The 27,989-nt window shown below is 50.9% G+C and overlaps 1 protein-coding gene and 1 non-coding gene across 5 annotated transcripts; both read right to left on the bottom strand.

Annotated features, from left to right (window-relative positions):
• On the bottom strand, positions 263–21,184 carry SHF (Src homology 2 domain containing F). Of its 4 annotated transcripts, XM_005659641.3 has the most exons (7): positions 20,661–21,184; positions 10,468–10,609; positions 8,108–8,314; positions 6,482–6,622; positions 5,033–5,204; positions 4,783–4,902; positions 263–1,087 (listed from the first exon to the last, which is right to left on the bottom strand). In XM_005659641.3, exons 1-7 carry the CDS (start codon positions 21,156–21,158, stop codon positions 901–903), a joined length of 1,467 nt encoding a protein of 488 aa, XP_005659698.1. In that variant the 5' UTR covers positions 21,159–21,184; the 3' UTR covers positions 263–900. The 4 variants fall into 4 exon arrangements, with proteins under 4 accessions (XP_005659698.1, XP_005659699.1, XP_013848497.1 ...); XM_005659642.3 differs by lacking the exon at positions 6,482–6,622; XM_013993043.2 differs by lacking the exons at positions 5,033–5,204; positions 6,482–6,622 and having other exon boundaries at positions 914–1,087.
• TRNAH-GUG lies at positions 27,300–27,371 on the bottom strand. Its single transcript has one exon. It is a non-coding gene; the product is annotated as a tRNA-His (tRNA).

Raw genomic sequence — 27,989 nt, 5'->3', positions numbered from 1 at the left:
GGAAATTGGACGCGCTCACGGGGAGCCGCGCTCGCCCGGGGGGCGGGGAGGGGGCGCCGCGGGGCCAGCCCGCTCCGGGTGCCCACAGCCGGGGACGGGGGATGTTCTGACATTTCGTCAAAGGAACGAACTTGATGGTTCGAAAGTGCTTTTCACAGCCTCCCAGTTCTGCTCCAAAGCTGATTTATAAACAGAATCTGTACTCACTCCTCTCCCTCCCACGTCGGCCCGGGGAGCGGCGCTGGAAGCGCGGACGCGGCTGTGCCTGGCAGGACCGGGTTTATTTATTGCCTCTGGCCCGGAGCCGGGTCGGCCGGGGCCCGCACAAGTTCCCTCCAGCCGAGTCCTTCCCCTCCTTCCCCACCCCCAATGCCATCTCCATCCCAAGGGTCTGCCTTCCCAAAGCCCGCACCAGACTCTGGGCGGAACCCGCCGAGGTTTAAGGGTGGAGGCGGAGAAAGATGGAGATGGTCAGGGCGCCCCGCGGGGCTACTGCGTTCAGCTCCACCCCACATCCACACCGCCACCCCAGGGCAAGAGAGTGGCGGGAAAGAGCAGAGGCGGCTAAGGAGATCCCACCTCTGCCCTAGGGGCTGAAAGGAGCTGGGAGCTCTCGATCTTAAACTCCTCAGGAGACCAGAAGATTCTAAAGTCCCCTTCTTCCAAGTGCCATCCTTTCTCCCCAGGGATTCCTTTATCCTCAGCTCCAGACCACCTCTTCCTCCAAGGCCCCCGTAGCCCTTCCCCTTTAGAATAAATTAAGGAATCTCCACCTTCCAGTATTCCAAGCACGGGGGAAGAAAGGTATGAGATCTTGGGGCCCAAAAAGGGCCACAGCCCTTAGGCAGGGGATGAGCACAGGGCTGAGTCCGGATCTGTCACAGTGTCCATGCCTCACACCTACAGAGTCCGGATGGCCACGGGGTAGAGCAGGGACATGTGCTCAGCCCCCTTAATGGGCAGCTTGCGGCTGGCGTAGTGGTGCACGATTTCAGGGACGCTGCTGAAGGGCGGGCTGTTCTGGCCCAGCACGTACTTGTGTTCCTTGGTCCGGGACAGCTTCATGTGCATGAAGCCCTGACTGCTCCTAGGAAGAGGAGGGGAGACCCTGGTGAGTGGGGGCCCTCTCCAGTACCCCCCCTCCTCCCCTGGCAGCAGCAAACGCGGTTGTTCCAAGACAGCAGAGAGTGGAAACAACTAGGGAAGGTGGAGGTCAGTCCAGAAAAGCAGGGAGGGAATGGAGGGGATTTTGTGAGTAGGCAGCAGTAGGCATTGGTTTTGTGGTGAGGGCACAGGGTGTGTCAAGAATGGGTGTGTGGTGAGTGTACAGGGTGTGTACAGGTAGAAAGGAATGATCAGCAGTACCCCCCAACCCTGGGATCCAGTTACCATTGGTCCCCAGTCTATGTGGAGGGGGTACCCTCCCCCTCCTTGAGCTGTGGGGGAGGACACCTGTAGGGGGTGGGGGGAAAGCTCCTTATGACACCCTTGGCAGGGCAGTGGGTGGGTAGATAGAACAACCAAGGGACTCTTGGTTGGGGCTCTCTCTTGAAGAGACTAGGGGAGGAGGGTGAGCTGCTCTGGACATCCCCCCGCCCCCCAATCTGGGAATACTCAGCTGCCTTGTCCTGGGGGCATCCCTTCACCCTCCTGCTTACTGGGCCTTGGGCCAATTGCCCAGCTCATCTATCCAGCTCTTCTGCCTGGGATGACATCATCAGTGAGTCTGCAGCTCCATTCCCTCCCTCAGGACTCGCTTCACTGCCTCTCCCATCTCCCCATCACAATCCAGGAAATCAGCATTAGTGCCCAGCCCTGCCCATGAGACAAAGACCCTGCTGCTCAGAGTTCTGGCCAGCTCCCAGCAAGAACCTTTGTTCAAATTACCACAGGCCCAGGCAGCCAGGCCCCTGGTCTGAAACATAGACAGGCAATGCTTGGGCAAGCCCTGAAGCTAGAGTACTTGTCTCTGCTGGTCAGGACCTACCTGGGGACAAGGGCTGGGCTCAGAAGCTAGTGTGGGAGGTAGGACTTGTGAGGCCCCCACCCTTGAGAGGTGAGGCTGGCACCTCACCTCTTCACTTGCATCCCATGTCTGTGAAGAGAGGGCTCTGACTGGACCCATTTCACTAGGCCGACAAGTGAAAAAGCTCAGAGAGAGTGGGGAGACTAAAGAAAAGGATGGGAGGAAAACACAGGCCCTTAACCTTATCCTCCCTTCCCTCCTTGGGGTTCAGTGCTCCAAAGCCTGGGTGTGCATGTCAGGGTGTGGGGCCATGCTTCATCTGTTGGTCTGAGATAAACAACTGAAGTTGACAGTGCCCACATAGGCCTGAGGAAAATGTACAGCCTCTGGGGCAGTGAATGATCACCCTCAGGTGAGACCCAGGCCCAAGGCTATGAGCAGCAGTATAGGCCCTTCACTCTCACAGTCTGGGGACAGCCCCCTCCCAGAAGTCCACTTGGAGGAATTGCGTCTCCAAAACACTTTATATTGTATCTTCTCCTTAAGGGACAGATCTGGCCATGAAGGGCAACAAGTGGTCAGAGAACTGAGTTGGAAGCTGAGACCTCAGCCTCCATCGGGATAACTAACCTCCTGGGACAAAGTCCCAAGGGTCCATTAAGACACAGCAGAGCCCTTGCCTGACCCTCTCAGGGAAACAGGGTGGGACTAGCTGGGCCGCAGGGCCAAGGCTGGCAGGCTTTTGGAGGAAGCTGTTTAATTACCAGTGAAAGCCCTTCCATTACAGAGAGAGGAGAAACCATAATTGTATTTCAAAGAAGCCCATTTATATGCAAATGAGGCTCTGGCAGGCAGACGCTGGCGGGGCCAGATCAGCCTAGGCTGGAGTGGAGTCCAGCCCTGCCTCCCTCTTTCACTCCTCAGGCTAAAGCTGTGCTTAGGCTCAGTTCTGCTCTGCTCAGGGAGCCAGATCCTGCTATCTCCTCTTCCCTTGGACCATACCCAACTTGAGGGGTGGAACAGTGCAATGGAACAGTATGGTTCTTAGAGTCAGCCTGAGCTGGGTTCAGATCCTGCTTTGAGCACTTCATTAACTGATGGCCTTGAGCAAGTCACATACCTCTTTGGATCTTGCAGGATGGTAGCTGGTTTGGTGATGGTGTATATGCTGCTTGGCACATAGCAGGTGCTCTATGAATTTTTAGAGCAATACACATTCCTGAAGTTATGTAAATCAAATTTTGACAAATGAATTTTTCCCAAATACTTCTTTGATTTTATAATGTGAAGACTCCCCAAGCATAAGAACTGGAAGAAACCTAAGATGTACCCGTGGACATATTTTTTAAAGGGAGAAATGGAAGCCCAGAGAGGTTAAGTAATTTGCCTTGGGTCATAAAGCTAGGTTTGGGGAGGAGGGGTAGGGCTATACCCATCACAAGTGGAAGTTCCTGGGGCAGGGATCAAACCTGCACCAGAGCAGCTACCTGAGCCAAGCAGTAAAAACACCAGATCCTTAACCTGATAGACCACCAGGGAACTCCAAGCTAGTTTTATTTATTTATTTATTTATTTTTTTGTCTTTTTGCTATTTCTTTGGGCCGCTCTCACAGCATATGGAGGTTCCCAGGCTAGGGGTCGAATTGGAGCTGTAGCCGCCAGCCTACGCCAGAGCCACAGCAACGCAGGATCCGAGCCGCGTCTGTGACCTACACCACAGCTCACGACAACGCCAGATCGTTAACCCACTGAGCAAGGGCAGGGATCGAACCCGCAACCTCATGGTTCCTAGTCGGATTCGCTAACCACTGCGCCACGACAGGAACTCCCAAGCTAGTTTTATTAAAACAAAGAATGAAATTCAGGTAATCTGACTATAGTCTGGCATTTTTTTCCTTCATTATCTTTTGGTGAAGTTGAATAAATTATCCCCAAATGGATCTGTTTGATACTCCCAACTTTCCATATATTGGATATGTTCTAAGTAGAGGTATACTTGTGCTCTGATGCCTCCTAGAAAATATGGCAGAAGTGGGACAGATGCCCCAGTAGTGATGGAGGATGTGAATGGACATGGCACTCTGACAGACTGCCACATGGGGTGCAAGTTCTACCAGGCAGAACTCCTGGATGCCAAGGAGAGGACTGGCCATCCTGTCAGTAGAACCTGGGAAGCTGATGCTGACCTGAGCATATCTGTGCCCAGAGTGGAAGGCTAAGGAAAAGCCCTGCCTCCCCTCCCTCTTCCAGGGCCCTTTAAAGCCTCTAGCACCCAGACCTTCTGCCCATTCCAGAGTGAACAAGAATAGCTGTGTGTCCACTGCTCCACCCTCCTCCCAGGACCCAGCCTCCATCTCACCCTGTTAAGAACCCTAGGCAAAGTTCCTATCTACTTGCTTGGACTTCCATTAAAGAATGATGGTAGTGATTTCATTTAATCTTTCCCTATAATGCAAATATTATTATTCCTCTATTTTATAAGTAAGGAAATTGAGGCCCAGAGAGGTTAAAGGGGCTCCGGCCACAGGGCTAGAAAGTGACAGAACCTTCCTGAGCTGGATTCTATAGCTCAACCGCTTCCCCCAGTGGACACCAAGTTTCTTGGAAGCAGGGGCTGAGCCTCAGACCTTTCTATATGCCCAGGGTCTGGCCCAGAGCTGGCACATATTCACAGGGATGATGATCTGCCCAGCTTGGCTGGGCGTAGGGGAGATACTGGAGTCTCCTCCTGTCCTGCTGGTTTTCCTCCCACAGATTCCCCAAATCATCCTGACAGGTTCATCCTGCCTAAAGTCACCAGGTGCCGGCCCACTCACTTGAGGGACAGGGAGAAGTCATTCTTGCTGGTCTCACTGTTGCGCACCAGGTAGCTGGCTTCCTTGCACAGCCGGAGCAGGTTCTCGGCATCTGTTCGACTGATGGCCCCGTGGTACCAGCTGAGAACAAGAGAGAGAACGGGGGCATCTCTGCTGGGTCCTTGGCCATCCAGGCCCACCCATTCTGATCTCCCCTGCAGGCGAGACAGTGCCAGGAGGGGAGAGTCCCCAGCTGGACACAGACACTCACACCTGGTTTTCCAGAGGCAATGCTGGGTCTGTCCACTCCCCCAGGGGGCTGCTGGGCTCCACGCTTAGGGACTTGGCTGACTTGGGGTTCCCTGCAGAGAGTCGGGGAGGGAGCCGCCCCTTCTCCTCCCGGCCAGGTGACAGGCAGCTCTTCTCAGATCCTTCAAACTGAGCTGTGGGGAACATACCAGTCACAGACTCTGAAGACCCTAGAGGTAGAGCCCTATAGAATAGCCAGTGCCCCATCCCCATTTCCAGCAAAAAGAGGACAAAGGAATATTCAGGAAGGGTGGGGCATGCTCTTGGGCCTGACTGGCTCTAGGGACAGTATCCTGGGTCCACGCCTGGTGGGGGAAGTGGTAGGGACAGGGCTTAGCCCTCCTGTGCCACACAGGGCCTCCAAGTCCCCACACTGGGCAGGAGGGGAGAGGAGCAACATGAGAAACCACTTAAGCTTCTCCCTCTGGGGCAGCTGACTGCCTTCCCTTATTCCATCCCCCTCAGGGTGGCTTCAGCGCTGATAATATTGTTTCTTTCTCCTCCTCAGAGTTCATTACCGTTCTCCAAATCACCCTGCCAAGCCATTCTCTAGAAATGACTTATCGATCTGAGAACAATTATCCGATTCCCCTTGGTGCCATCCTGACAGGCTAATCCTACCCAAAGCCGCCAGCCAGCCCACCCCTCCCCCGCCCCAAGGTTGCTGCCCATAGGCTCCCCTCCCCCACTCACAGAAGCCCAGCGGAGGCAGCTCTGCCCTTCCAAGGCCAGGGCAGGCCTGACCGCTGAGCCTCCCTGGGGAGGTCTGAAGCCAGTGGGCTACAGGAACACAAGCACACCTCCACAGGTGCCAAAGGCCCTCCTTCATCCTGTATTTAAAAAATACCCCTTCACACTCAGGCACAAATGTACAAACAGGTGCTCACTTGTAGGCACAGATGCATGCACACCCTTGGCTGCCCATTCTGGATAGAACGGAACATAAGCAAAGTGTGCAATGATTTCTTTCTCCCCATTTGGGCTCTTTTTTCTTTCCTTGTAGCACTTTCAAGCCCTCATTGTCTTTCCGGCATCAAAGGCAGAGATCAGATCTTTCCTTTACTCGAAAGAGTTAGACACTTTTGTGCTAGCATCACTCTGCTCAGGAGTTATTTGCATTGCTGAAGGATCTGGTCAAAATTCTGCCCAAGTAAGTGAATTTAAAATAGTGGGTTTCATGACATGGTGGGGAAGATTCTTAGAAGGGGCCTCCCTTAGAAGATTCCTTCCTCACACCTTTAGGGGAAGGAGGAATGTGTACTTTATCCATTCCATCTTCCTCCAAGGCAAGAGGGACTCCTCCTTGGTTCTCTGAACTCTGCCCCACCTCTCAGCTCCTACAATCCAATTCCATAGGGCCTGAGGGGTGAGAATACATGTCACCCTGGCCAGAAGTCCCCACAGGACCCACCGCTGCTGTCCTCCAGGCTGGACTCAAGGAGGGGTGAGGCTGGACCGGAGATGTCCCTGTCCCCGTCGGGCAGGGAGGGGCTGCTGTCCAGCTGTCCCACCGGTGGAGGCCAAGGTAGGTCTTTGATGACTTTAATGTCAACTGGAGCCAGAAGCAGCAGGGAGAAGAGAGACAGACAGGGACAGAGACAGAGACAGAGAAAGGCAGAGGTTGAGACACCAAAACCCAGAGCCAGGACACAGGACAGCCTAGAAAGGAGGAGGGTCAGAGAAGAGGCAGGGGCAGCTTCTGAGGGAAGAACAGGATTCTTGGAGGGATGGATGGAGCCACACTGACCACACCAGGGTGGGAGGCTCAGGTTGCAGACAGCAGGACACAGGGTCTTGTTCTGCGATCCCCAAAGGTCCCATTTGTCTGACCTCTCACAAGCCTCTAGGTCCCAAAGGGACCAGACAGGGGAACACAGGACAAGGAGCTGCCCATAACTCCCAGGACCACTTGGGCACCCCCACAGCCTGCTGGCACCCCCCCTCCTGGCCTCTCTTCCCCCTTCCACCTGTAGCCTGGGAACTCATGGGCAGGGAGACCTGAGACAGCCCAGCCTCAGCCTGTCAGGAACACTCAGACACAGGGGCAGATGTTTTATTGAAATTTACCCCCTACACCCTCAATCCTGAGCCTTGACAATTAGAAGAGTGATGCCACTGGCGGCTGCAGGACTGCTAACTAGGTTTCCTAATGATGAGCATAGATTTTCCCATTAAGCAATCCAAACAGTATTGATTCTCCAAGGAGACTTCTGGAAATAAACGGCCCATCCTCAATGGTGCACGCTTTATAGGAAACAAATTAGAAACCTGTGGTTTCCCAGTCTGACTGCCAGGGTGGAAGACAGAGGGAAGAAATGGGTCCAGCACCAGGATAAGCCCCTTGCCCAAGGAGGGCTGAGGAGGACGTGGAAGTGGGAGTGTCTAATGGCATTTAAATCCTTTACGTTCTTACTGATAAACCACCCACTCAGACCTTCCCCATGTTGAACTCTGGGCCTGGGATGGACACTGGGGTGCTTAGTACAGGAGAAACCTGAGCATTCAACAAAGCGGATTTCTCACAGCCTCCCTCTCCCCACTGGTTCCTACTCCTGAGAAATCCCTTTGGGGCTAGGGGCCCATGGTCTGGCATAGCTACCACTGGGAAGACACTGAAAAGTCTTCTAATCAGGGCTGCTATCTCTAAAGGTTATGCACACAGCTGTTTTCATTGTCTGGAGTGTTAAATGCCTTCCTTTGTTAAGTGTAATCATTTAATATATGCCACAAGTTTTATCATTTTGTTTGGAATTTCTTTATTTTTAAATATACCCCACCCCCCAAAAGATGGAAGTAGCCCAGGCCTTCTGGCCTCTGAGAGGTGGTGATACAGGGAATCAATTCCTGACTCTGTACATACACACTGCTGTGTCCACAATGCCCGAATCACCACTTTCCGTGGTGCAGACTCAACACTTCCCTTGAGCCCAGTTCTGGGGCTTCCTGGCTGCCCCTAGGGTTCATTCCTCCCATTCCCCTGAGCCTGGAAAGCAACTCAGAGGCCCCAGCAGACCTGCCCTCCCCACCTGGGACTCACCAGCAAAGGCTTTGGAAATCCGTTCCTTCTTCCATTCCCAGGGCTGGTCATACTCCTCGGGGGGCCTCTCGTCATCCTCAGGCAGGCGAGACTCCCGGGGCCAGGGGGCCCCTTCACCCTCTGGGGTGGCCCCCTCCTCCTCTGGCTCATAGGGTGTGTCATACAGAGGCAGGGGCTGAGCTGCTGTCTCCTTGGAGCCCCGGATCTCTGCCAGGGCAAGGCAGGAGGGGAGGAGTGAGACCTGGCTGCCTGGCTCATCTCTCCCCCCGTCACCCCAGTAGTGCTCCCCAGCTACGAGCCTTCTAAGGAGATGCTTCTGGCTCTGGGGGGAGCCCAGTGGCCATGCAAGTGGGATCCCCTGCCCTCAAAACACCTCTGGGTGTCCAAAAGCATGGGACTCAACAGAGGCAGGGGCAGAGATGTTTGAAAGTGAAAGAAGATCCTGTGACTTGGCCAGCAAGGGCTGAGGAGCTGAGGCTTACACATTTAACAAACTGAAGCAGGGGTCATCTCCTCCTTGCTACCTAGATCCATTGATTTCCTTATGTCCCAAGTTATGTCGTTTCGCAATCAGAAAATCCTTTCTTCTCAGATACTGCTGACCACCCCCTCCTTGACTGTCTCCTTTGACAGGTCATTTTCATGGACTGTCCTCCTCTCTGATCACCCCTGTTTGCTCTCTTTCCCTGGATCCTTTCTTGGTATCTGTTACCTGGGACTAAAACTTACTCATTTCTCCCTGCCCTCACTCCCCAGTGTTCTGGCACTCTTTGCATCTATGCATTTCCAACTGTCGTAAAGACGTTTCAAACTTCCCAAAGTTCTTCTAGTCTGTTCTGTGGTCCTCTTTTGGGGATCACTGACCTCAGCAAAAATCTGATAAAAGCCATGGAGCTACTCCCCAGGGGAAAAAAAAAAAAGTGCAGATTTTCACATACAAGGACCTCCTGGAGGTCCATGCCCCTCTCACTTTTTCCTTTTCTGTCTACTACACTGCTCTCCTTTGTCTCCTTCATTTTCTGAATCCCACGTGTTCACTGCTAATTCTGGATGACACTTACCCTTGTCTCTCCATGTCTAGATTACTGCTAGAACAGACCTCCATGCTATAGTTCCACGCTTCATGGCCTCCATGAAGTAACACTCTACTGCTCTCTGCCCCTCACCCACCTCTCCTAAGGAGGAAAAGCAGTTTTATCTGATTGCCCAGTGGATGCTTCCTTTCTTTCCCAGGTCTGCCTGCTTGCAGAGAAAAGACTCTGGTTCTTTTTCCTCCTGCCCCCGTGCAGAGGCCTGTAGCTGTCCCGCATTGCCCAAGCCTGAGTGGGCAAGTTTAATATTGGACAAAGTATTAAGAAGCCCATTGTGGTGACATAGGTAAGTAACATTCTCCAATCAACTTTAGCAGTCGTAAAGCTGACACTGCTATCTCCATCTGTCTATTTACTTAATCCTATTTGTCAATTATTTCCAAGCTCAGAGGGGAAGAAAGGGGTGTTAATTATTGGTCCCTTAAGCCTCAACAATTTCCACAATAGCCTACTAACACATCTTTATGATGCCCAGTTCTTCTAGCCTGTTCTGTATACCAGAGCCTCAGTAATCCTCTTAAAATGCCATATTCATCCTGTTCCTTTCTTCCTCAAGCATACTTAATGGCTCCTCTCCCCCTTTTGGAGCAAGTCCAAATCCTTTGAGGCCTTTCACCACCACTCTTGGTCTCTCTCATCTTAGCTCTCCTGCATGCCCAGCACTAAGATTATTTGCCCCTAAACAAACCTTCCTTTCATCCTGCCTTAGGGCCTAGGCTTACACTGATCCATCCCTGTCCTTCTCTCTGATCACCCCCGTTGGGTTTCTTTCCCTGGATCCCTTTCCCAGGGCTGAGTCTCATTCATTTCTCCCTGGCCTTAATCCTTGAACTACTTGCTCAATCTCACACGCACTGCATCTGCATTGCTAGTCATGTGTTTCCGATCGCCACAGAGATGTTTCACTTTGATAGTCATCATTTCAAACCCATCACCTTCCCTCAAGCTAGTGATTCTCTTCTTGGGATCAATGACCACCAGCCCACACCACTAGCTGCCCTTCCTGACTATCCCAAATACTTCTGTTGTCTGACCTTTGGTTGTACAGTCTTCTCTACCACCTCAGGCCTAAGTCCCAGCTCCTTCTCCAAAACAGCTATCTAGAAGGAAATGGCCACCGTCCCCAAGGACCCAGCAAAGGCTTTCTCCATATTTTCTAGGGACCAAGGAATCATTCCTTAGACTTGTGGGTCCCAGGGCCTGTTCTGCAGATAGATACTCAGGCCTCAGGGAGCAACCCCCACTTCCCACCCTGACTCCATCACTCACCAGCCATCATCTTTTGGGCCTCATAGGGCTCCATGTAGCCATCATTTTCAGGGAGCTTCTCTGGGGCTCCTGAAGCTCCTGCTGGGCCTTCACCAGTCTCCTGAACATCAAACGGGTCTGCATAGTCTTCCAGGATTGCCAACTGTAGGAAGAGAGTGAGGCAAGCAGGCTTCAGAGATACAAAAGACAGCTCTGCTTCTCCCCAAATGCTCTGTCCATGAGAGCAAGAGTTCTGGGCAGGCTGCCCAGGAGCTGGAATGGGGGCAAACTCTGGCTCTTCTTTTGCAGGAGTCTCCCCACTAGGCTGCCAATGGTACACCTTTCTTTTCTATTAATTTTGTTACTCTGGGCCATCCCCTAGGCTAAATGGCCAGGATGAGGCTCTGGGCCTTAAGGCCTGCTTCAGTCAGGGCCCAGGCAGGACCAGAACCTATTATCAGACAACCTACCAGAGGGAATTAATTCAGAGAACTGTTGGTGGAAAGAGTTCAAAGAGTAGCAGAAAACAGTAGGCAACTGGGGGAATCCTAGTTTGGTCCATGCCTACCACTGCATTCCCACATGCTAAACAAATAAATATTTGCTGACCATCAAAGGAAGAAAGGGCTGAATACTGACTTTATGTCACAGTTCACTGGTTTATCCTCACAACATCCATCACAATGTTGTGTGGGAATCACTATCCTCATTTTAAGGACATGGAGGCTCAGGGCAGGTAGGGAAAAACATGCCCAGGGCCAATTCCACATAAGTGGAGGAACCAGGAATGGAAGCTCTGCCTTTTATGCAAAATCATGCGTCCAACCTGCTATCACTGGGCATCCTGGCTAGAGAGAGACACTTTAGGACAGTCCTGAGACAGACAAGGTTTGTGCTCTTCTGAAATCCCTTGGGCTCTTGAAGGACAGGGACAGGAAAGTCATGGCCTTGGCCCTCCCCATCCCACGCTGCCCCTTTCTCCCACACAAATGGCTCATGGCCACCCCTCTGTCCCTGCTCCCTGTCAAGGTGAAGTGAACCACAAGCTGCACACCCTGCAGAGTAGCCCAAGGTGCTCAGGGCGGGGTGCAGCTAAGGACAATAGAGCCTTTCTCCAAGCTGGGCTCAGACTTGGAGGACCCGCTGAGGCAGAGACGGAGCCCAACCTGCCCAGCGCTGCCAGTACCTTGGGGCGGGGAGCACTGCACACTGGGGTGCCAGATGTTGACAAGAGGTAGCTCTGGGGTTGCAGCATGGGGAAAAGGCTGCTCCAGCCTCTCCCCTGTTCTTGATCTGGGCTTTGGTTCTGGGCCAGATAAGGGCTGTGGAAGCCAGCTGGGCAGGGAGGCTGTAGAGGTGACCACCCTGCCCCTGGGTGACAGGATCTGGGATCCCTGATAAGGTGGAAGTGGAGAAAGAAGACTTCCTACCTCAGAGACTACATCTGCATGCTCCCTGCCTCCACCACCACCAAACCCCTCGAGGGGTCTCTGAAGTGTATCCCAACAGCTCCTACCATCTCATCCCTCAGTTCAGCTCTCACTTCTTTTCACCTTGTTCCAGACTTCCAGCTCCTTTACCTCCCTCAACTCTCTGAGAAGACCACCACCTCAGATCATCCCATCCCTACCACCAGATACCTACTAGCCTAGGACTCCGTCATTTTTGTCTCTCTAGCTCCCACAAGCACTGGGTTCAAAGTAGGCACTAGATCACCAGATCACTTCTAGATCATTGCCCATCTCCCCACAGAGCCCTATACTCCTAATCCTCCTTTCTCCAAGAAGTAGAGAAAAGAAATCCACTCCCACCCAGAGCTGCCTCATCCCAGGCTAGCAGGCACCCACAGCCCCACCTACTTGACCAAGGGGCTCTGGAGCCAGCCCACTGGGTACCCACCCCAGCCTCACACTCATATGTGGCACTCAGAATCAACAGATGTGCTCTCCTTAAACCTTGCAAAGGCTCTCCAGTGCCTGCAAGAAAAAGTCCAAAAGTTAAAGGGATTTAAAGATTCCACTTTCCTCTTTGGGTCCTCTCTACCCAGCCTGGGTCACTTTGTTACCTGAAAGCTCTATAATCTCTTTTTATCTCAAAGGCTTTCCCTTTACCTGGGTCAGATGATTTTTCTTTAGAAAGCCTTCCATTCTCCTCCACAGGTGGTTAGGCCTCTGTGCCGGGCAATCATCACACTCTATAGTAAACACTTGTTTTATTATCTGTCTTCCTGCAGACTGTGAACTTCCTGAGGGCAGGAACCATGTTTACTGCCATATTCCCAATCCCTAAAAGTGCTCAGTAAGTATCTGTTAAATTAGTTCATATGAAACAGGAAGGAAGAATGAACAAAGGAAGCACTTTTCCTTGTTCACTCAGAAGAGGACGAAGCATGAGTCTGGCTGGGGAGTCAGATAGGGGTTATAAGCCCCTGGAAGCTGCTCAGTAAGCAGAAGCACCTGGCCCAAGCCCTAGTACCCCCTCCCCAACTCCATGGAGCCCCCCAACCCCTTCCCAAGCCAGTCAGAGGGTCAGGCAGCACCCTTCCCACTGGAGTCTTGGGCCAGTGCCAGGAGCTGCAACCCCTCCCAGGCCTGTGTGGGCCTCCCCAGCACCAGCCCGCAGGGCCTCTGGGCACCCAGGTGGCAGCTCTGTGGGCAGCTCAATGGCTCCTCTGTTCCATTCCTGGCTCCACACCCTGCTCAAGGAAGCCCCAGCCCCCGCCCTGGGATGGGGCACCCACAAGAGCCACCCACAGGGCCGGAACTGGGAGCAGCAGCAGGGACACCTGCTGAGAAGGCTGGCAGGACCAGCACCTGCCCTGAGCATAGAGGACCCTGTCAGAGATAGGGCCTGTTTCCCAGCAGCTTCTAGATCATGTGAGGAGACAAAACTGTAGGCTTCTGACACTGCTTACTTTACGGGCCCTCCGCCCAACTCTGACATGCTCACAATTGTATACTGAAGCCATCGCAGGGCCTGGCACACAGTAGGTGCTCCGTGCACATCTACTAGATGCTTGAAAGGCCGCCTTCTTAGACTCCATCTTCTGGAGTGACAGAGACGCTCGGATCCCCATTCATCCTAACTGTGACTGACCAGTAGGGAGTAGGGGCTCTAGAGGCAACCTGTCAGGAGCATCAACATTTGATGTGGATCACAGCCTTCTGACTCAAGGGCAGAAGGAAGGAACTGTCAGGGAAGGCACCTAAAGCCAGGACCTATATTTAGGCAAACCCTCTGGTAGTGAGAATGCTGTAGAAATGCTGAAATATTTCCAAACTAGTTGCCCAGAGAGTCCCTTGCTCCCATACCTCCTGCCAGCCAGATTCCCCCCTCCCTTTGTGCCAGCCAGCAGGGTGCCTCCAGGACCCTGCTCTGTTCAGTTGGGCAGTGCCCCTCCCAAAACAGCTGTCAGGCTTTGACTTTCCTTCCTGCCCAAGCCTCTCTTAAGGTAGTAGGCAAGTCCGCCATCTGGTTCGGCCCTCCACTCTGCAGCTGGGCTCTGACCCACTCATGGGGTTTTGAGGCCTGGAAAGAAAGGAGGACACATGTCACAGGATTTGGCCTCTGCAAGGTCCCCAAAGTCCATAGCTGCCCCTTTTCTCCATTTCTTTGGTTTACATTTAATGTCTGGAAGCCTCTGGGTTTTTATTATGTAGAATGGGGATCATACTAATACCTACCTTATAGGACTGGGTAGAGGACATTGAATGTAAAAAAGGTCCTTGGCCCAGAGGCTGGCAAGAGTCAGTGCTCAATAAATGTTAGCCTTGATAATCTCCTATATTCAGGCATTAAGGTCTCAGAGCCCGGTGCTTGTGCAGGGTGTAGCAACAGAGACAAGAAATACCCAGGCCTCCTGACTCTCTGTACTTTGCCATAGATTCTTCCCCAAAATGGGAAATGTAGCATCTCTCTCCTCTACTTATAGGTTTAAAATACACCTTAGTGTGTTAAAGGCTGTGAGAAGTCCTGAAGCCAAAAGAATAGTCTGATTTTGTTTAATTCAATATTTCTCCAAAGCATTTAACCACGAAATCCCCTTTCCATTGAAAAATCTGTCAGTTTGGGAAATGGTGTACTATTTACCTTCCTCAAGATCAAACTTTTTGTACCTTCTGTTCCCACTTACTGGAATGCCTTCCCAATTTTATCTGCCTAGAAAATTCCTTCACACCAACAAATTTGTTGTCTTTCCCTAATTACTAAGCATGCCCTGCTTGTATAACATGCAAACACCACAGACATGCAACCCATGCCACCAACTGTTTTTTTTTTTTTTTTTTTTTTGTCTTTTTATCTTTTTAGGGCTGTACCGGCGGCATATGGAAGCTCCCAGGCTAGGGGTCGAAATGGAGCTGTAGCCAAAGGCCTATGCCACAGCCACAGAAGCCTATGCCACAGCCACAGCAATGTGGGATCTGAGGCGTGTCTGCGACCTACACCACAACTCACAGCAATGGTGGATCCTTAACCCACTGAGCAAGGCCAGGGATCTAACCTGCATCCTCATGGATGCTAGTTGGGTTCCTTAACCACTGAGCCAGCGCTAGAACTTCCCATGCCACCAATTCTTTAAGACCCTCATAAGGTGTGCCTGTGGCCACTTGAGGATCGGGTGGCAAGTGCTGGCCTTCAGCATTCAGGAAATGGTGAACTCAGCACAGAATGCCCTCCTCATTCCTTCTTTAAGAGCCTCCTTCCCCTCTTTCATTAGCAAAAGCTTAGTGAACATTTCCTCTCAGCAGGTGCAAAGGTCCCATGCAAGGCACTGGCTGCCTCAGCTCTCCAGTTTACTAGCTGTGAAACCATGCAAGTGTGACAACATTCCTTTTTTTTTTTTTTGCTTTTTAGGGCCACACCTGCGGCATATGGAGATTCCCAGACTAGGAGTCGAATCAGAACTACAGCTGCCAGCCTATGCCACAGTCACAGCCATGAAGGATCTGAGCCATGTCTATGACGTACACCACAGCTCACGGCAATGCTGGATCCTTAACCCACTGAGCAGGGCCAGGGATCAAACCCACAACCTCATGGTTCCTATTTGGATTTGTTTCTGCTGCACCACAACAGGAACTCCAGGTGTGACAACATTCCTGAGCTTCAGTCTCCCTGTTTGTAATGCTGGAATAATAACAGACTTTTCCTCATAGGTTGTTGTAATGATCAACTGGTCTAATACACATCAGCTGCTTCAAATGGTGCTAGATACAAGTAGAGGTTCAGTCCATGTCCACGATTACATTGTTAAATACAAAAAAGAACAGATTCCTATTTCCTCTAGAAGCTCAGAAGCAAAACAATCTCCAAAAGAGTGAAGCACCTTAAGGCTAGGCTCCAGGCTCTGGAGGCACCACAGGTTCACTCATGCAGGGCTTGGATCCTGGCCTCTGCTCTCATATCATTTCACACTGGTTTTGTGATGAAAGCAACTGCAGTAGGCTGCAGGTACCCCTCCAAGCCCTGGGCCCCAGCCAGCTGCTCCCATCCATGGTCACAGGGTCCCAGCTGTTTCTGGCTCCCAATGGGTGAAATACCAGGGCTGCAGTGTCACTGAGTCACTGGCCAAGCCAACAAGATGCAGATGTTTTCTGGAAGGACTGAGAGCCTAGTGGGGACAGTGTAGACATGCATGCCACACTATTCCATGGTAGCCTTGGACCTCAGCCCTCCTTGAAGCATCAAGGGCGGTGGCACCACCAGCAGCAGAGACAGCTAGCCCTGGCCACAAAGGGTTCAGGGGTCTCACCAGCCCATAAAGGTCCCTTGACCTGGACCCTTCTTTTTTCCTCCATCTCCATTAGAGGACACAAGGGCACACGTGAAATAAAAAGATCATACCTCCAGACTCTGGAAGTCATAAGAAGGAAAACTAAAGCAAACAAACTCAAGTTCCCGTTGTGGCTCAGTGGTTAACGAATCTGACTAGGAACCATGAGGTTGTGGGTTCGATCCTAGTCTCATTCAGTGGGTTGTGGATCTGGCGTTGCTGTGGCTCTGGCATAGGCTGGAGCAGCTACAGCTCTGATTCGACCCCTAGCCTGGGGCCGCAGGAGCGGCCCTAGAATGGCAAAAAGACAAAAAAATAAAAATAAAAAATAAAGCAAACAAACTCAAAAGAGGCCTATGACTACACCTTTTGGACCTACATGATGAATGTGCGATCTAAAGATATTGGTTGGCAGCTTGATTATTTTTTATCTCACTCTCTGTTGCCTGCATTGTATGACAGCAAGATCCATTTCAAGGCTCTGGGTAGTGACCACTGTCCCATTACTCTATACCTAGCACTGTGACCTTTCCCCAGTTCAGTTTGAGCCTGGGATATAAGCCAATCAAACTAGCTTTAAACTTCTTACCCCTAAACTTCCTTAAAAACTGCTCTCTAGAGAAATATGCACTGTATTTTCCTTCTTAGCTGCATCTTTTAACCAGGCTTCTAGTAACAGACTTAGGTTTCCTTTAAGCCCAAGGATTTTTGTATGTGTTGGGATGTCTTTTTTTTTTATATATATTAAAAACTACTGATGGAGTTCCCGTCGTGGCTCAGTGGTTAACAAATCCAACTAGGAACCATGAGGTTGTGGGTTTGATCCCTGGCCTTGCTCAGTGGGTTAAGGATCCAGCATTGCTGTGAGCTGTGGTGTAGGCTGCAGACTTGGCTCGGATCCCGCGTTGCTGTGGCTGTGGCGTAGGCCGGAGGCTACAGCTCCGATTAGAACCCTAGCCTAGGAATCTCCATATGCCGCAGGTGTGGCCCTAGAAAAGAAAAAAAAAAAAGAGAGACAAGGGTCCAGTCTTCTAGGTAGTGAGTTTCTTTCAGTGCCTAGACCGGTGTTGCTTAATGACACTCAAACACTCAAAGAACAAAGGCTAAGGGAGGCCCCCTACCTGCCCTCCTAGCCCCAGGGTAGATATGTCCCGTTCACCCTTTGTATCCTCCACTTTCTTCTTCCAGTCTGTTTGCTCATTTCCAAATTTGGGTCCTTGAGGATCCAAGTCCCTGTGGACACCATCTATGAAGTATAGTATCTATTCCTTAAAGTTCTTAATATTTTGGGCCCTGTGAACACCAATGAGAATCTGAGAGCACTGAGCCTTTTCCCAGAAAAATGCTCGTACACCCAAACATCTGCACACAATTTCTGGAGGTTCATGAACCCCAGAAGTCTTTCCATGAGCTAAGAACAAGAGCCCTAGTTTCAATTCATACCGGGTGTCTGACTGTCTTATTGTTCAAGTCACCTCTCTGTTTTGCTCTCTCACTCTCATTCTCTATTCTCTGTCTCTGTCTTTGTCTCTCTTTCACACACACATATCTTGGCATGATGGAGGCAAAGGACACACTGTGCAGATGGTCACAGGCAGCTCAAAGCTGCTTCCAGCCGGAGCCCCTCTCCCATCCCCATCCCCCTTTCCTAATCAGATCAGGTTTTTCCTATTGAAGGCCTAAGAAAAGGGAGCAAAGCAAGGGTAGATGCAGCTCTCTAGCCCCCCTGCCAGAGCATGGTCTGTTGGCCAGACAGGGTCCAGCACCACAAGGGAGCCTTCCCACAGCCAGATGGCAAGGCCCTGCCTGCCTGGTACAGGATGCGCCTCCTGCTGCTCCCACACCTGCCATGCCAGGGCTGCCCAGATGGCCACCCTTGCACCCCTGCTAACTGCAGCCATGGGTCTCAGGGTGGGCCAGCAGCCAGAGCCCTGCATAGGGAGAAGGCTAATGGTCCTGAGCCCCAAGGCCTCTCAGGGTTCTCCCTCGCCCCCAAATCCACTAGCTCATTCCTCCTCAACGTCTCTGGTTCACCACAGAAGCATTTCTACCCATTTCACCAAACCTCACCATTCAGCACCTCTCAGAGGGTTCTGACCCACCCAACATCTGGGCTGCAGAGAGAAATGAGCCAGTCCAAGGCACAACCTGGTCCCCAGCCTCAACTTACCTCAGGAAGTTGACCCAAAAGCAACAAGCCAAGGCTGAGAGGAGGGGAAACCAAGGCCAGGAAGAAAGCAACCACATGGAACAGAAGCCCACCTGGGGACCAGGCCAGCTCACTGTCCAGAAGCCACAACTCTTTGTGAGCTTTGCAAGGATAAGGGGCCTAGGTACATAGTCTGGGCTCTCCCTAAGAAGATACTCTGAACTCTGCTCCTAAAGGGGTGGAGCTGCTCTCTGAATGGTGGGGGGCCCCAGGTCAGCATCCCTCTGCCTGCGCCAGCTCAGATGGCATCCTGGTCCTTCTCACACACACACTGAGCAACAGATTGTGTGGCTCCAAGGAAATCCTGCTGTATTACATCCTGTCCCTGAAGCTGACAAAGGAGTCATATACCTCTTAGCCCCCAAGCCACAGACCACAGAGGCAACCCAGGGGGAGGCATGGATGCCCTCCGTGAGAAGGATCTGTGGGTTTCTGCATGGTTGTGTGGGCACAGCCCCTTCCTTGGGGGGGAGGTCTCTGGGGAAATGTACAAGGGAAACTGTAGTTAAGAGAGTCTCTGACCCTCAGGTCACCCTGGCAGGACATTTTTATGCACCACTCCTCTTTATGCCAAACATTTTGTCAGGTACTTGAGAGACACAATATGAGGAAGATATGTTCCCAGTCCTGACCCAGGAGGAGCCCACAGAACTTGGTGGGCAGCCTGTTATGCCATTTCAAGACGATGCAGAGGGGAGCATTTCAAGACGATGCAGAGGGGAGGAGGCCCAGGGACAATTCAGGCCCATGTGCCAACAGGCAGTGGTCAGGGAGGAGGAGGCTAACTGGTCAATAGTAAGAACAAGGCCTGATGTTCTGTCTGCCTCACTGCCACCATCACCACACATCGCCCGCAACAGCAGGGAACAGTTAGGAAGAAGAGAAAGCAAAGGATGAGTGAAGAAAGCACAGCTTCCTTCTGTAGACTAAGGATCCTGGCCCAGGATGGGAAGCCATGCCCCACAGCAGGAACTAGGGGAAAAATAATTCACATTCCTGAGGCTACTGTTCTGACCCTGACACAATTTTCTTACCCAAGAAATCAGGCAGAACAGTGGCATGCTCTCAGCTGAAAGCCTCAACCCTGGATGGAGCCAATGGATTCAGACAGCAACTTTGCCTCCAATCAAATAAAACTGTGTTCTCTGCTGAGGAGAGGGGAGAAAGCCCCAGAGCTAAGCTCCCAGGGGTAAGTGAAGAGGGACAACAGCGCCAGGGCAGCCCACAGAGTCATAGTCTTAGAATTTAGCGCTACAGGGACCTGGAGATGGCTTTCAGCTGTCAGGGAGGGATAAGGCCACACTGGGTTGGGCAGGGGGTGGCTTCTCTAACAGGGGCCTCTAAGGCACAGTGGATGTTCTCAGGAACAGTGAATGCCCAGCCCTCCTCTCCACCCCAAGCCTGCAGATTCATGAAAAGCTGTAACCACCCTTAGAATGAACCTGGGCAAGAGGAGGCCAAGAGGAGGAGAGGAAAGGAGAAGTGGACTCAGTTGCTTAGCCCCTTATGGGCAACAGGTTCTGAGCATAGATTGTTCCCATACCTGGGGGGACAAAGAATGGGCCTGCCTGGATCTCAATGGTCAGCATCCTTGGTGAAGACCTGCATACTGCCTGTTCTGGCTTCCTGAGAACAACAGTCCACCCGGCTCCAGTGCCACTGGGCAAGGCAAAGGCCAGCTCTTGCTGTGTCCACAGAGAGAAACCCAGCCTGCGCCTCCTTCCTGGAGCTTCAGCACCTACAAAGATGCTCTGGCTTTCTTAAAAGGAAGAAAGGAGCTTTGTGCTAGCTCTGCCGCCCTGGGGTTGGGGGCGGGGGTCAGAGATCAAAGGGCAGTGAGCTGCTGCTCCCAGGGGGCAGAAAGGCCATAAAAAGGGGGAGAAGGGGAGCTCAAATTCCGTTAGAAAAAGGCTCCTTGATTAGGCTCCGGGGGCTGCGATGAGGAGAGCAGAGCCTGGGCGGGGGCGGGTGGGGGGGGAGTGTCACTAGTTCTGGGGCAGTAATAGGGGATAGAGGCAGAGTTTGGGGAGCACGTCCCAGGTAAGAAGGTCGAGAATCTGAACAAAGGTGGATGAAGGCTCCGAACCCTGGGGACCGGGACTAAAATTGTGTCCGCCAGGAACCGTGACACCGCGGGGCCCGGACCCGGCCAGGGCACCTTTGTCCCTCTCGAAAGCCCCAGACCGCTGACCACCTCTCCTCCTGGACACCTCCGCCCGGCGCGGCACTCACCCGGTCGCTGCTGGCGGGAAGTCCAGAGATCCTTTCCTCAGGAGGGGGCGCTGGGGGGCCAGGGGTCTCGACCCGAATAAGTCGGTGGGGGGGCGAGCCGTGACGCGGAGGCGGCGTGGGGCCGGGGACGGCAGGGGTGGCTAGGGCAGCGGAGCCGGACGGCCCCCCGGAATAGGGGTCTTCGAAGTCGCGCTCCTTCTGCAGTCGGTAGGCGGCCAAGATGTCCGGGGGTGGTGCGGGGGGTGCGGCCGGGGAGGGTGTAGGGGGGCGGTAGTCCGGTTCGGGGGGCGCCGGTTTGCCTCCACCTCCGCCGCCGCCCCCGCCGCGGAAGCCCAGATGCTCCCGGAGCCACTTGGCCACTCCGCCGCTGCTACCCCCTCCTGGGCCGGCTCCTGCACCCCCGGCGCCCCGGCGCGATCCCCCCGGGCCGCCCCCTGCGCTCCCCTGCGCCCGCGGCCCCGGGCCGGAGCCAGCCGGAGGAGCTCCGCTCAGTAACATGGGGCCAGCCAGACTGAACGCGGGGAGAGCAGCGGCCTGGCTGGGGGCGGGGAGGGGGCGGGGAGGGGGCGGAGCTCCACTGGCGGCTGGAGGGGGTAGGGCTCGTCAGTAACAAGGGAGGGGCGGGGTTCCGCTACCTAAAAGGGTCTACCTCCCCTGCCCCATGTAAAAGAAGGGCTGAGGCTTCCAGCCCTTGTGAATACTGGAGAAGTAAAGTGGCGACCCCGAGGGCAGGGAATGCGACCTCTGAGGATGAATCCCCCATGTGTCGCCCAAACGTGCCCCTGATGGGGGCGCACCTGTCCTTATATGTTCCCCTCCCCACCTCCCACCTCCCGCGTGACGCCGAGAGGGGAGCCCTCAGACTCCAGGGTTCTTGGCCCTCCGGAGCCTTCCGCCCCCACCTTTACCCTCCCCAAGGCCTCCCACCTGGGAAATAATATCGTAGGAGGAAAAACTGGGGTGGGGTATGAAACAGGGGCTGTTCTGTAAGATGTGTCTGTAACCACCACCTCCCGCGTGCTACCATGGGAGCCCCACCTACTGCCTCCAATCTAACTGCCCGCCCCGCCCGCACATACTCAAACCCACTCTGGGCAGATACGCCTCACGTTACAGTCAACTCCCTAGAGGCACCCACGTCTCCCGTGGGGTTTCCACACATCCTTCTCTCAGGCAAATCCCTCCCACTCACAGGCGCACCCGCGCTAAGCAGATGCCCCCTCTTCCTCCCCGCCCTAAGGGCAGTGTGCGCACAGAGAAATCCCTTCAAGTCACATCCTGGGTTTCATTGTCAATCAGATTAGTGACAGAATAAAAACAGACAAGTCAATAAATCAAGTCTAGAAACAGTTCCAATGTTGTCTATCACAAACCCCTTATCTTCCAGAGGCTGGGATGCTCAAGCAATAGGCATTTTTGTCTTAGAAATAAAGCGTTTCTCCCCAGAAACGTTGTAACCCTGAAGCTGACGCCAACATTTTCTTTTGGCTCAGTTAGAAAGCAGCTTCACCTCACCAACATCCCACTCCCACTCCCACCCCCCTTGGCACTGCCTCAGTGTCTCCCTTATTCTTAGGCTCCTATTTACCTTGTAAGGGGGCAAAGACTCAAGAGATGTCGCAAAGGGAAGAGGCCTTAAAGCTGGAGTAGAGTAAGATGTGATGGTAAAACTGAGAATCCCCTAGGATTCCCAGGGCCCTCAAAATATTCGTGGAGTTTTTGCCCTGTTCACATTCTAGTCGGTGTTACAGAACAGTGTTTTTCAAACTTTAATGTGAACACAAATCTCCTGGGGAACTTGTTAAATTGAAGTTTCAGATTCTGTAGGTCTCGCTGGGATGGGGTCCCTGTGTAGTTCTAACAGGCTCCCAGATGATACAGATACAACTGGTCCTCCCACCACACTGAGTGGAAGGGCTATAGTAGATGCTGAAACATCTGATATTGTTCCTCATTTCATGGCTTATGATAGAGGAAATACCATGTACATTGTAAAAATGTGCAGCTTAAAAAATTGACTAACAGGGAGTTCCCATTTTGGCTCGGTGGGTCCCTACTAGTATGCGTAAGGATGCGGCTTTGATCCTTGGCCTTGCTCAGTGGGTTACAAATCCCACATTGCCTCAAGCTGCAGCCAGCCATGGGTCACAGGCAGCTGGGATCTGGCGTTGCCTTGGTTATGATGTAGGCTGGCAGCTGCAGCTCCGATTTACCTGGGAACCTATGTGCCGTAGGTACAGCCCTGAAAGGCTGAAAAAAAATTGGCTAACAAAGCAATGCTGGACATAGAGATAATAAAGACTGGTCCAGAAGAATGGTCCAGTTGATCCACATTGGATGGTCTCCTCAATCACTGGGTGTCTGACAACAATAGTTACGGGCTGTAGCCAGATCTTTGAGGATTGGTGGCAAGGTACTCAATGCCGCTGTCTCACTTTCCTTATATCTGCAAAAGGCATGACAGCATGGTAATTGTCATTGAGGGTTAGGGGAAATGATGGATATGAACAGGCTTTGTAAACTGTAAAATGCTTACAATGGGTAGGTGTCAAATGAAGCCACATATTCTTAAGTAATATGGAATTAAGCTGTCAGTTCAGAGGAAAGGAATCAACCAAGTCTGCATGAAAGATGGCAGGCTTCATGGAGGGGGTTAGGCCTGAGCTGGGTAGGATTTGGACAGATAAATCAAAGGCATGAAAGGACATTACAAACCAGGAGGTCAGCATGGGTTGAGTGAAGGCATTGAGATGGGAAGCAGCATACCATAAAAAAGTGGAGGATTCAAAGTGAGGAAGAATAAGAAGTAAAGTTGGATGAGGAAGGGAGAGGATATCATAAGGGTAGAGTTTAATGATAATTAAAAAGCTGTAATACCTTATGTGCACGATGAACTTACTCTTGTTTTAAACTATTTGTTGATTTACTTTCCTCCGCTACCAGAGTGTGGGCTCCTGGAAGCAAGGGTTGTTGAGCTTGCTAGCAACCAAGGACACAGGGGTGAGGCCATGACAGCAAGGTTCCTCTGAGCCTTGAGTGCAGTTTGCCAGATGGCAAAGTCTCGAATTTAAGCATGTTAAGCATTATACCATAGACTCAGGATTCTGAAGAGAAAGCCGGGTGTTCCCATCACTTAGTGCAGAGCCTGTCATGTGGCAGGAGCTTAACAAATGTTGAAATGAATAAAGATCATTTCTCTTGTTCTTATTTTTATATAGCTAAAATTGTGGTATAAACAATTCCGTCCTTGTTTTTTTCCACTTAGCATTGCATAATTTCCCCATCTTAATTATCTAAGCTTTACTTTCTTCTAACTTTTTTTTTTCAAAAAAATTCAAAGCTACAGAAAAATTCAAAGTACATTGAAAATCTGTATACCCTTCACCTAGATTCACTACTTTCTAACATTTTGCCACATTTGTTCTATCCCCCTCTCCTTTGTTTCCTTAACCATTTGATGCAAGTTGCAGATATCATGACCCTTCAAGCTCTAAATACTTCAGCAGCCATTTCCTAAGAAAAAGGAATTCTATAGGGCCATAAGACCATTATCATAATAGTATTGTCTATTACACAGTTCATATTAATTTTTTCTTTTTTCCCCTGAATGTTTTATATATTCAGTGCTGTGGGGGTTTTTTTTGTCCTTAATCAGGATTTATCAAGCTCCCCCTGTTGCACTTGTTTAATCTCTTTAAATTTGAGCAGTTCCCCATTTTTTTCTTGCTAGTTTGTTTTCTCCTGACACTGATCATTTTAAAAGTGTCTTTGGCAATGGTCATATGGAATGTCCCACATTTTGGATCTTTCCACGGTTTCCTCGTGATTAGGTTCAGGTTAGACATTCTTGAAAAGACCAGTATATAAAGTACATAAGGAACATTGTGGACTTTGCTGTGTGTCACACTGGCAGGCTGGCCAATAGTACACTTTTGTTCTTTATTGGTGATGCTAGGCTTATCACTTGCTTAAGTTGGAATCTATCAGATTTCTCTGCTTGACAATTTAAAGTAAGTTGTGTTGTGATGTCCTTAGACCTTTAACTATTAGTTCCCAACAGTGTTTTACCCAGTGGTTTTAGCATCCATTGATGATCTGTGCTTACATTTGTTGTTACAGTGAGGAGTACAAAATGGTGACTAAATCTGTCATTCTGCATTTATTATCGACATTCCTCTGTAAAGAAGAGTTTCTCCTCCTCCTCCCTCCCCCTCCTCCTTCTCCCCTTCCCCATCCCCATGGTCTCAAAAAAGCTTTAAAAAAAAAAAAAAAAAAAAAAAGGTGTGGGAGTTCCCATCATGGCACAGTGGTTAATGACTCCGACTAGGAACCAAGAGGTTGCAGGTTCAATCCCTGGCCTTGCTCAGTGGGTTAAGGATCTGGCGTTGCCGTGAGCTGTGGTGTAGGTCGCAGATGCGGCTCACATCTTGTGTTTCTGTGGCTCTGGCATAGGCTGGCAGCTGTAGCTCCGACTAGACCCTTAGCTTGGTAACCTCCATGTGCTGCGGGTGCAGCCCCAAAAGGACAAAAAAACAAACAAACAAACAAAAAATTCAGTGTGATATAATCCATTACCTTCATTATTCTTTTTGATGTTGAGAATTGTCCCAGATTTGGCCAGTAGAATCCTTTTTAAGAGCCTTTTGCTTTATTTTGACTTGGTCCTGCCAATCTTTAAATATTTACTTGTTTTCTCATACAATATATTCCAGACTCAACTTGTACTTCTGAAGTCTTACTCCTTTTAGTTGGAAATGGTATTTAGAAATTGACTTTGTACTTTAAAAATGGCTATTTAATATCTTATCAAATAAACATAGCTTCATTTAGTTCAACACTTTATGTGTTGAGCATTTACGTTATTTCCATTCTTGTCCCTTCTAAATAACTATAACAAACATTTGTATGCAGATAACTTTTCCAAGTTTAGGATTATTTCCTTTGGAAAGAGTCTCAAAAGTGGAGTTACTGGGGCAAAGAGTGCACATTTTTTTTCTGACTCCCGATACATGTTATCTATTTACTCTTTTAGAAGGTTTTAAACATCAACAATGACTTCTAAATGATAAGACTATTGACTTTCTTATTCCTCTTTCTCCTTTGCAGAGTATGCTGACTTCCTCTGTGCTTGAAACCTTCTTTTCCCAAACTTTCTTTAAAATGACAGTGTTTTCCTTTCTCTCAAGCCACATCCTCTCCTCCTCCCTTAACCTCCTAGATTTGCACATGTCCCAATGCCTAGTCCTTAGCACTTATTTTTCTTACTGGATACTGATTAGGGTGGCTTTACTTCTGTTTGCCTGAGGTTGAATGGCCAGTCTTGTCCTGAGCTCTCATCCCTTCTGGTTCTGCCTTCTAAGTCTGGGCTCTTGCCTTTTGTCTCCAGCCTTGCCTTGGGCCCATCTGCTCTCCACAACCGTGAAAGTTCAAACACATCCCCATACACTCACATACACACTCTGTTCTTGGAGATTCTGCATGTAGATGGAGCTTCATTTGGGCCACGTTTTCCATTGGACTGCTAGGAAAATAACGTGATTCTATGTTGCAAGAATACAACTTGTAAGAGACAACCATAAAGTAAACTGGGCCACTTCTCTCATTTATGAATCCAATAAGAAATCTCTGTTCAAATATTTATGGAGAGGTGGTATTCTTGGAATACAAATATAGTAGGATTCAGTTCTGCCCTTCAATGCATTAAAATTTTCTAACTTGAGTGGTTTGTGATTTAAGTTGGATCCTGACAATAAGATAAGAGATGGAAGTGCAGGGGGTCACCAAATGAACTATCAAGTGAAGCTGCTCTTCCCAACTCCAAACCCAGGATGCTTCTGTGCCCTTCCAGCCTGAAGTCAAAATAGGGCTGATTCCTAACAGAGCCCAGGCGCCTATCCAAAAGCTTTTTATGGGCACAGTAAGGACTTCCTTTCCCTTGTCTTATCAACCCAAACAGTGCTCCACCCTCCCCAGCCAGGAGCCAGGGCTTTGGAGAAAAAGGACAGGATCAGTTGGGTGGAGATTCCCTCTAGGTATGTATAGTCTTCCCAGTAAAGGGATATTGCCTAGGATGCAAAATCTAATGCTTCAAGTTTAGTCTGATTTCTGGAGGTGAAGAGGAGGAAGGGAAGAGGTCGTCTCTATTATGCAAGAAGCAAGGGGATATATATTTGCATATATATACATAGATAAATATTTGTTTATACAAAGACTGACAAAGAAATATATATTGAAACCTGGCAATAATTGGTGGGTAAGGAGTGAAGAATGAGAGGGAGACACTTCAGTGGACTTGTGCATATTTTATTCTCTATTTGAAAATGGACAAATTATTTTTTTGAAAAAATGCATGAAAAAGAAAAAAACCCGCAAAACCACAGGGGCGCTGTTTGGTGTAAGAGAACGATTTTTTCATGAGGGAAGGGGTTAACAATTGTTTGATCTGAAGCCGTATTTAGAGTATTAAATGAGAATTACTCAAGGTGGCTATCGCAGGTGTAGCTCAGTTTTCAAAATAGAGATGCAGCGGTTCATTTCGAGAAAGTGAGTCATGATTTATACAACGTGTTTTAGACTGGCACACAAAAAGATAAATAATTTAAAAAAAGCAGGCCCCTTGCCGTGCCATTGTTCCCACAATGCCGTGACTCGGATTCGAACCGAGGTTGCTGCGGCCACAACGCAGAGTACTAACCACTATACGATCACGGCGAGCTACCGGGGACCTGCAGAGTCGCCTTTCTGATTGTCTACTTCAACAGTTATAGGCCTTCCCATTCTGTACGTCACTGAAAGGTCCACCTATGGGGCGGGTTCCGGCCCAAGGCCGAGTCTCAGAACGCGCAGGCGCATTGCTCCCTTGCCAGCTGCTCGGGTTCTCTCCTGTTTTGGCCCATCAGCCACGGAAGGTGGAGATAATGCAGTAAAGGTGGTGGAAGTTTTCAGTGGGGACCACTTGGGGATCCAGGGACCGGCCCGGCCCGGCCCGAGCTCAGACTGTTCACAAGCTGAATAACTCTCCTTGAAGGACGCCCATCTCCTCTGCCTCGGAGACCATTCCAGCGGCCCCAAACCGCAGGGGACGCTCCTCGGGGCTTCTCCTCCCTGACAATTTCCGCAGGATTGACCCAACGCTGCCTCTGCGGAATACGTGGGTTCCCCCAGGACCCGGCAGGCCACTTAGAAGGGACCCAATGAACACATCTCACCCCGCCATTCCTAGTTTCTCTTACTCCCACGAAGGCCCTGACTCGTCGCTCCACAAGACTCCCGCCGGAGCCGATACCCTCCTCTTTTGCGTTCCTGGGCCCAGCAGGGACTTGGTCCGAT

The sequence above is a fragment of the Sus scrofa genome, chromosome 1, assembly GCF_000003025.6.
Source record: "Sus scrofa isolate TJ Tabasco breed Duroc chromosome 1, Sscrofa11.1, whole genome shotgun sequence".
NCBI lineage: Eukaryota > Metazoa > Chordata > Mammalia > Artiodactyla > Suidae > Sus > Sus scrofa.
The sequence above is the reverse complement of the archived record's forward strand: the minus strand, read 5'-3'. Positions and strand labels throughout refer to the sequence as shown.